This window comes from Lycium barbarum, unplaced genomic scaffold, assembly GCF_019175385.1.
Source record: "Lycium barbarum isolate Lr01 unplaced genomic scaffold, ASM1917538v2 unchr_scaffold_33, whole genome shotgun sequence".
NCBI classification, from domain to species: Eukaryota; Viridiplantae; Streptophyta; class Magnoliopsida; order Solanales; family Solanaceae; genus Lycium; species Lycium barbarum.
The window spans coordinates 94,749-105,285 of NW_026843486.1; the positions used below are offsets into that span (position 1 = coordinate 94,749).

The 10,537-nt window shown below is 30.0% G+C and overlaps 1 protein-coding gene across 1 annotated transcript; it reads left to right on the forward strand.

Moving 5' to 3' along the window:
• The first annotated feature begins 1,357 nt into the window (after positions 1-1,357).
• Positions 1,358-2,456, forward strand: LOC132625702 (ethylene-responsive transcription factor 2-like). Its single transcript, XM_060340292.1, has one exon. The coding sequence runs from the start codon at positions 1,531-1,533 to the stop codon at positions 2,365-2,367; it is 837 nt and encodes a 278-aa protein (XP_060196275.1). The 5' UTR covers positions 1,358-1,530; the 3' UTR covers positions 2,368-2,456.
• The last annotated feature ends 8,081 nt before the right edge of the window (positions 2,457-10,537 follow it).

Sequence of the window (10,537 nt, forward strand, 5' to 3'; positions counted from 1 at the left end):
TACCTAATGAAAATTAGTGATTTTGATCGAGTCAAAAGTTGCATTTTCTAAACGTATATGTTATATACTCGCTCTTACATGTGTGAAATCAAGCCTCATTGTTTCATGTGAGAATTCAAATGTCAATTATCGAATACATTTGGATTATTGCATTTTACTTGATAAAGAGTACGTATCAAAAGTTTCACTTAGCATTTTTTGCAAATATTTGTATGATGATTTGATTGGTAACTCTCCACCTTTAATCAAAGTCGAGAAATTGAATTCTGAGAATGAAGAACCAAAATATCCTCTTGATAGCAAGCATTACATATTAGTAAGCATAGGCAATGCAATTACGAATTCATCGGTCAATAAATTCTCAAATGTCATATGACTAAAAGTATATTCAATAACCTTTTTTGGTTTGGGGGATGAGAGATGGTAGATTTATGTGAGATTTCTGTAGTAAATTAAAGAAATACTCATATATAGGTTCAAAGCAGTCTCTTATATATATATATATACACGTCATATATTTAACAAATTTTGTCTATTAGATTTGGTAGGAATAGTGAAAAAAAATTGGTGAGCTTCTGTATTTGCAGGTGTAACTTTTGCAGTTTCCATTTTATTTGGTCCTTTTGCAGTTACATATAAGTAAATTCAGTTGATACAGTGAATTTTTTTTATTTATCGGTTGAATTTATTTATGCGTAACTGATAATAGTGTATTAATAATTTGGTACAATTAGACTTTTCTATAACTAACATCTTCTATAACCATATTTCATTATAAGGTTATTACATATTTTCCCGAACGACTTCTCACGTTATGTTGTATTTTATTTTCTCTATCAATATTCCCTATATATAGAGGTGGAACTAGGATTATAAAGTTATGAGTTCTAGATTCTAAAAAAGAAAATTAATGGGTTCTTTATAAATTATTTATACATATTAAGTGAATTTTTAATACAAATACAACGTTTGCGCCAAATCTAATGAGTTCTGACTAACCCCTTGTCGGAATGCTAGCTCAGCTCCTGGCTTGGCTATACCATAAATATTCGGACAAACAACATCATTACAGACAAGTTTGATTATATTAGTAATATGTCTTTGGTATTTACATAAACCTCACTGCTTACCATTTAACTTAATAATGCACGTGGTTGCAGGCTTCATTTACCGAACTCTTTTTCAACTTTCCTCCATATAGAAACTTGGAACCCCTAGAAATTTCACAGAAGCCTACACAAAGTTTCCAAAAAATGTTTATCTAATTATTCTTCATGAAACTATCAGCTGCGTGCATGAATCTCTTCTCATATATATACCCCTTTTATCATTCTCATCCCAAACACTCAAAACTTCATTGTCTTTCTATTTTCTGTAAAATCCACTCTCAAATATTCAAACCACATTTCATTATTTCATTTTTTCATATATATATATATGCTCTTTTCATCAAAAAGCTCATAAATCACTCTGAAATATTCCAATTTCCAAAACTTAATTCCTTTTTTTTTTCCTATTCCTTACAGCAAAATGATGTTTGAAAACAGTGAATTTATGAATGATTTTGAGCTTCTTGAATCAATAAGACAACACTTACTTGAAGATTGGGAATCTCCTGTTACAACAATTTCTGGACATTCTATAGCTACTTCTCTTTCTTGCCACAGCAATAATAGCATTGAGACTCAAATGTTTCCTAACTTATTCTCTGATAATTGGGAAAATTTCCCAATGAATGAAAATGACACGGAGAACATGTTTATTTACAACAATGCCACTAATGAGTCCTCAGCATCTACTATCAAACTCGAGCCTGAAGTTAGTGTTAGCAATATCATTGAGACCCAAATGTTTTCTAATTTCTTCTCTAATAATTGGGAAAATTTCCCGATGAATGAAAATGACACAGAAAACATGTTTATTTACAACAATGTCATTAATGGGTCTTCGACATCTACTATCAAGAAGTCAGAGAGAGCTCATGCGGCATCTGCTATCCAGAAGTCAGGGAGAGCTCATGGAGAGAGAAAGCCAGTGTCGAAATCAATGCATTACAGGGGAGTAAGACAAAGGCCATGGGGGAAATTCGCGGCAGAGATTAGGGACCCAGCGAAGAATGGGGCGAGGGTTTGGCTGGGGACGTACGAGACGGCAGAGGACGCGGCGTTGGCTTATGATAAGGCGGCGTATAGGATTCGGGGTTCACGTGCATTGTTGAATTTTCCGTTGAGGGTTAATTCGGGTGAACCTGAACCGGTTAGGGTTTGTTCGAAGAGGTCGTCAATATCGCCAGAGAGTTCTTCGTCCTCGTCGTCGGACAATGCGTCGACGAAGAGGACGAAGAAAGTTGCTCAATTGTATAATTGAGCAGATATCGGTAAAAATAAGTGCGGAATTTGGAATTTTTTTAAATTTTATTAATCCATTTCTGAAATCTCTTTGTAAAAATTTCTTCTTCTCGGGAGAACTGAAGAATTGAGAATTGAAGAATTTGTGATTTTGTTCTCTTTTAACATTTAATTTGGTTGAATGTATTACATTTTGGAAGTAAAATCAATTATTTTTAAAGAAAAAACTGCGGAAGCATAAAATGTGATAAGGTCCACAACGTTTGAAGCGAAAAATCAAAAGTAAATCGTATATTTTTTTTTAAAATGAAGCGGGTAGCTTTCGAGAAATTAAAATGATGATATGGTGTATGAATTTTAGTATTATAATAATCAAAGTTTTAATTAAAATAACTAATTTTGACATCTAATACACAACAATACTAAAATTCAGGGGCGTATGTAGGGTTCAATTGAAACCCTAACTTTCGAATTGAAATCCTAACTTTCGACGCAACGCATAAATTTATCAAAATTGCAATAAATAATAGACATGAACTCATAATTTTTAAAATACAATGAGTTGAACTAAAAATCTTGAAAAGTTGAACTCATAAAATTTAATTTCTGGATCCGCCTCTACTAAAATTAATTTAACTTCTCAAAGTTGAGATTCAAATAAACAATAGTTTATCTTTAGAATCACTTTGTGTCTCATTGTATGAAGCCTCACTTATCAACAGCTCAAGCCTCAAGGCTACACTCAAGAAGCGATGACCCTTCGTTTTACATCGCTTAATAAATGTTTATATTTTGTGCATTAACATATAATTTTTTTTTATTATCAGATTAAATTGATCGTTAACAATAGATCTCATATCAAACTTGATAAAATTTAAATTCTATTATATTAAGTCAAGAAGCTTCTCACGTTGTTGCCACCTTCCCTATCATTAGTGTCATTGTATGATTAATCCTTATAATAATTAATGCCAACTTGTATAGTAAAACATTTTTGTCGGACTGAAGATTTTAACCACACGTGGGGGTGCCATGTCTTGCTTCAATGGCAAATGTAAAAGAAAATAAAAACATATCCATAACTTTGACTTTTGACTTTCTTTCAAAGAGAATCGTTGACAAGACTACATTGCTTGCCATGTTATAATCATTTTATAAGGGGTTAACCTTTGGGATCTTATAATAATTTCAGCAATAGTGAAAAGGAACTCAACCTTAAATTCGTCTAAGAGACCTGGTTTTAAAAATTGTATCGGTGAAATTTGCTAACTCAATTTGTCACGGACTTTTATAATGGTTTTGAAAATGAGATTGGTGAAATTCGCAAATTCATTATTGAATCCATCACCGACTCCTAGGATTTGATGTGAAGTCTTGAGTTCTATCAAATTAGTGACTATGAGATTCGCGAGCTCATTGTGGGATCCATCATCCGCTCCTAGAATTTTGATTTTAAGTTTGAGTTCTACCAAATTAGTAATAGTCGCGAACTCATAGTTGGGTTCATTATCGCCTCAAAATTTTGATGTGAAGTTTGAGTTCTAGGAGTATAGTGTGTGATAGTTGAGATCTCTCCACAATTAATCAGAAATTAAGAGAGTGTACTAAGCTGAAAATGAAGAACCACAGTAACCACTTAATAGTTAGCATTTTGTCATATTAGTAAGCATATGAAATCTGAATACAACTTAATCGGGTCAATAAATTCTCAAATGTCACATGAGTAAGAAACTATATTCAATAACCTTACTTTGGGTAAGCGAATAGGGGTAAGAGACAGCAGATTTATGTGATATATTTCTATAGCAAATGAAAAAAATAAATTATTATGGATAGGCATAAAGTACTCTAATTTATATATATATATATACACACACACTAGTCTCTATAAACGTTCCTCACGCGTTATTTCCTGCCAACCTCAATCACCACAAAAAATATTAGATAATTATTTATAATTACATACATTGAATTATGAGCTACAAAAATGTTACTAAGGTATAAGATTCGTATTCACTTAATATTTCGAAAAAGATGTTCTTGGTATTATTTTTTTTCTTTTAACATATTAGAAACGTGTTCCGACTAAGATAATCTAATATTAGAAATTGAGTGATCATATATTTATTTATCGTCATTTACAAATATAAAAGTGTTGAATATCATTACAGAACAAAATTAAAGTAAGAGAATATTATCCAATTATAAGAATATTTAGTTCTTTATTTCTACAAAAATTAAGTTGATCACAAAAGTAAGATACAATATTTAATAATTAAGAGAGAAAAAAAAAAAGTCCTCCCATCACCGGCTTTTATGATGAACTGATTATACATAGAAATAATTTCAAGTATTTTATTTTCTTTCAACATAAAATTTTATATCTTCTGGCTTGCAAAAGATAATCAATCACTTTTATGATAAACAATCTTTTTGTTTCTCCTTCTCTTATTTTATTTAAGCATACCCGTATCAGTTCCCACAATAATATCCTAACCAACTGTCATTCACCTTCGAGTTTATCACACAAAAATCTTTTATTTATTTTTGGTACATAAAAGTCATCAAACTTAAAGTTTATACGCAAAAAATTATCCAACTTGACTAAAGTTTATCACACAAAAATTATTTTCTATTTATTTTCTTGTGTAAAAGTCATTCAATTTTGGCCAATTTGAATTAGTATCAAAAGTAAGTACTAAATAATTTATTTTTTCCTTTACTTGTTGATGTAAAATCATCTTCCATTCAATAGAAAATTCTTTCAATTGAATACTTTATACCAAAAATATGTCATGACATACTAACATAAGCTAGTTAGCTTGACAAAATATATTAAATATAATGGATCAATTATAGAGACCTTTATCCATGTTTCTATTCTTAACACAAATCTCCCTTGTAATTTATGAAACTACGTTTATCTCCTTATTTTGATTTCTTTGTAATAATTAGAAGCCATGAAACATATCAACTTTGTAGTTTTTGTGTTTGTCATAGAACTTGTTTGATGCTCTAACAACAAATATTATGCTAATGAAATATTTATAAAGTTCACGTAAATGAATATATTAGTAAGGATATTTATAAAAGTCACTGAACTGAATTCAAAGAAAGGTATTTATAAAATTTACTAATCAAAGAATTAGGCTAATTCGTGTTATTTTTAATTCTCCTCTTTTACCTAGATTTTACTTCTAGTTATGTAACTAAGTAATTTGATCCTTGCTTTGCATTAATTAGTACCATTATTATGACCAAGTAATTCTATCCGTACCAAACTAAACAATGGTTTTTCAATTCGTTTAGTTAATATAAAGAAGTTATTCCTACTTGATTTGAGAGTCCAAAAAAAGTTTCCTTCCGTTGTAGTACTGTTGTTATGGTTGAATTCAAAGTCCTACTAAGTCCTTAATATGGCAATTATATCTAATATAAAATAGAATTATTTATTTAAGGAAATTATTTTGAAGGATATAAAAGTCGATCAATATTTAAAGGATATTTTGATCAACCAACATTTATATTCATGCTTTTAAACTAGTATAGAATATATATTTCTGACTAGTTTTACCAAAACTGAGTATTTATTAACTTCGTCAAATAATTAACAAACTTTATCATTAGATTTGACGGGATTTGTGGGAAAAACATTTAGCGAGAATTCATATTTAGTGGTACAATTTATGCAATTTTAATTTTATTTGGTCTATTTCTAGAGTATGATAGCAATTCAATAGTTGGTTTGTTTTAGAGTTGGTGCAGCTTTTGAGGTACAATACAATTTTTTACAATTTTTTTTATCAACTTTTTGTATCTAGTTCATTTGTCAAGGACTATTTTTTATCATTTCCTCATAGAATTCTACAACCAATTATACATTTTTAGTTTAGGAAAGTGACTTCGTAGAAAAGGTAACCCATCATGACATAAAGTTACTAACTAAAAGCAACTTTAGTTAAGAGAAATTGTAGTACTTCTCTAAGGTACGTAGTTACATTACAGATTCTTTCTGAAAATCTAGGAAGATTGAGAAACCTGGGGCATGAAATTAAAAGAGACTTTTCAGTTATTTATTTAAGAATTTAGGACTCAAGTTCTAAAAATTAGGTAAAAGGAACTCTATTCCCCTAAGTTTTTTTTAATTTACACAAAAATCCCTAAATTTTTTTAATTTACACAAAAAACCAAAAATAAAAGCACTTTTTACCAAAAAAAAAAAAACCTGTACGTTTTTCTCTTAAAAAATACGCAAGCAACTATTGGTTGCTTAAACAAACACTAGTTGTTTCAGAAAATATCTAACTACTTATACTAGAAATCATTTCTCATTAAAAAAGAAATTTTAAAAAATAATTGTTGCTTATAATAACAACATTATTATTCAGGCAACTCCACTTCGCCGGAAAAGTTAATAAACAATTGTTTGTTGCAGTAACAAACACTTGTTTGCTGCTAATAAACAACAAGAAGTTGTTCAAGCAACTCCTTGTTGCTTATACAATAACCTTGTATCTCATTAAAACTAGATAAACAACTAGTAGTTGTTTAAATAAATAAAGGTTGCTTATAATAAACAACACGAAGTTGTTTAAGCAACTCATTATTGCTTATACATGAACTCAATTGGAAATTAATTGATTGATCACAAATGAAAATTAACTAATATAAAAACCTTGTATCTTGTAAAAACTAGTCATTTGATGAGTGATTAAATCCAACTTATTAATTTTATCATCAATTGATTGACTATACTAATAGTTTAAACAAAAATTTACTGATCCAGTGATAATGAAATCAATGTTGTTTGATTATATAAATATTAGAACATCAACTTATTGACTTGATAACAATTAAATATCAAACGAGTCGTTCAATGAGTTATTAAACCCAACTTATTAATAATATCATAATTGATCGCAAAATTGATTGACTCTACTAATAGTTTAACAATAACTTACTGATCTAGTGATAATGGAATGAATGTTGTTTGATTATATGAATATTTGAACGTCAACGTATTCACTTGATAACAATTAAATGTCAAACGAGTCGTCCAATGAGTGGTTAAACCCAACTTATTAATAATATCACAACTGATCGCAAAATTGATTGACTCTACTAATAGTTTAACAATAACTTATTGATCTAGTGATAATGGAATCAATGTTGTTTGATTATATGAATATTTGAATGTTAACGTATTCACTTGATAACAATTAAATATCAAACGAGTCGTCCAATGAGTGATTAAACCCAACTTATTAATAATATCACAATTGATCGCAAAATTGATTGACTCTACCAATAGTTTAACAATAACTTACTAATCTAGTGATAATAATCAATGTTGTTTGATTATATGAATATTTGAACATCAACGTATTCACTTGATAACTATTGAACATCCAATGACCCGTTCGATAAGTTCTAATGTAAACAACCAACAGTTTCGTAAACAACTTCGTGTTGTTTAACATAAACTACTATTTGCTTAAGCAACAATCGATTGTTTGCTAAGTTTGCACAAGAATTGGGGTTCTGTTGTAAGCAACTAGGAGTTGTCGAAACAACTTTTTGTTGTTTATTGTAAGCAATTTTTTGGGTTTTGTTAAAAGTTTTTGATCTTTTAATTTTCGGAAAAGGGCCAAAATTACCCCTGAACTTTGAAAAATAGTTCATTCATACCTTTCGTTATACTTTAGGGCCAATTATACCCTTACAGTTATACTATGGGGTCAATTATACCCTTATGTCTAACTGCTGCCACGTAGCATCATCCCAGCCCTTCAAAATTATTTTACCCTCAAATAATTTTTTACCCACTAAAATAACTCAACCCGACCCGAATTTTTTTTTTCCAGCAAAACTAATACGGATAATTTTTCAAGCAAAAAAAAAAACAATTCCGTATTAGTTTGGGCTGGAAAACAAAATAGGGTCGGGTTGAGTTATTTTAGTGGGTAAAAAATTATTTGAGGGTAAAATAATTTTAAAGGGCTGGGATGATGCCACGTGGCAGCAGTTAGACATAAGGGTATAATTGACCCCATAGTATAATGGTAAGGGTATAATTGGCCCTAAAGTATAACGAAGGGTATGGATGAACTATTTTTCAAAGTTCAGGGGTAATTTTGGCCCTTTTCCGTTTAATTTTTTACCCTAAGTTTACAAATATTTTAATGGATGGGATTTTGGGTTTTGTTAAAAATTTTTGATCTTTTAATTTTTTACCCTAAGTTTACAAATATTTTAATTCAACCCCATCTTTTCATAATTAACCCCTAATTAAATATTTATAACAAAAGAAAAAGAAAAAGAAATAAAAATCCCCTGTATTCTTCATTTCACTCTCAAAGAACCCTTTTAGCTCATTTTTCCGAGAAACCTTAGCCATCATTGATGTTGACCCAAAATTAATTGGCTAAGATTCTTTTTTTGATAAAGACGTGAATATTAGGAGACAAAAAATAAACGTGGGACATGCGCACCAAAGAGAACAACTAGGCAAATACGAAATTCTTTTTATTCGAAGTACTTTTATTTCCGGACGTTTCAAAATATTTGACAGTATTGCACTAATAATTGTATATCATTTATGTAATTTTTATGTTCATTTAACTAGTGTGAGTTTAGATATAATTTTCTCTATCGAACTCACGTACTTTTCCACTACTCTTTGAATATTTTCTTTAACTATACTAGAATATATATAAGAGTTAAAGTGACGCTTAAATTTTTTGTGTTCAATTAAATATCATCATATGTGAAAATTAGAATGTATATATATATATCCAACAACAACTTTATAAGAATGTGATTATTACTATTGTCTTTTGGAGATTGACTTGGTTTCTAGATGAAGTTTATCAAGAAAGACAAATGCTTAAGGTTTCTATATGAAGTTTATCAAGAAAGACAAATGCCTAATCTATATATAATATAAAGGTAGACATAAATAAGGTGATGTGGCACCTCTTTATGGCCTCCATTCCTATTTATCTTTTTTCTCTTTTTTTTTGGCATTTTCTTCATTTTTCTACATAATTTAAAAGGCCTCATCCTTATACACTAATTATTCCTTTGCCCACGTACAACACTACACCTATACAGTGAATCTCAATTAAACCCTTGAATTCAGCCCACCTAGCATCTTATTTGATGATACATTGGCCAAAAACCGTTTAATAATTACCCAATTTATTCATCTACTAATTGATATCCTATTTTGTGCCCTATATATATACAGCTTCTCATTCTTTCTTTTTGGGTATGCTATCCATCATGTAATGTGTCCTATTGTGCATTTTTTACTTAGTCAAATTATTTAGTAACAAAAATATTGTGTATGATCTTACTTTCTAAATTTTCATTCAGTAAATTAGTTTTTGGTATTCTATATTTGATTCTAAGCAAGAACGTAACATGTAGGCTTGTAAATTATGTTTTTACAATTCTTATTTGTAGTACATCAATTTTTGCGATGTATTGTATAATTTGTTGCAGGGATTAGTAGAGTATCAAATAGTGGACAAATGAAATTAAGGAAGACTAGAAGATGACTATGGGGAGATTTGAGGAGAAGGACAAAGGCATTAACATCACTAGCCACTTGACATGAATGTCCGTTTTGGTAATGCTTTTTCTTTGTTTCATTTAAATAGTTTAGATTTAGTATTTTTTAATTTGACTTTGCCAAAAAAAAATGATTTGATGATATCTTTTTCACCACATACAATATATCTAATTTTCTTGTAATCGGGATTTTTTTTTTAATAAGCCATCACCATTAGGCTGTGGACCTAAGGTGTGGGGGGTTTGGCTTGACCCCTATCATGTTAATATATGTAAAAAGATTACAATGATTAGAGGGGGACACAGAACTTTGCCTCTAATCTACAAAAGAAGATTGAAAGCCAATCATAAGGAAAGAGGCAGCCTATACAAATCTCTTTCCGTAATACAAAAGGTTTATTAACTAACAAAGAAATTACATTTCTCAAATCTTCGTCTAAAAGTAGGTAACTGCCACTGATCCAGTTGAGCCAGTCTCTTTGCCTCGCCAGGTAAACTGTCGTGAGAGTGATATAAGGACCTGACTCTACTTGATGAAGCAAGTTTAGCTAAGTAGTCTGCCACGGAATTTGCTTCTCTGAAACAGTGCAGGAATTCAATATTAGTGCCCTCCA

Bases quoted from the DNA above. Each gene is read 5' to 3' on its own strand.
- LOC132625702 (XM_060340292.1), top strand. From the start codon at position 1,531: ATGATGTTTGAAAACAGTGAATTTATGAATGATTTTGAGCTTCTTGAA.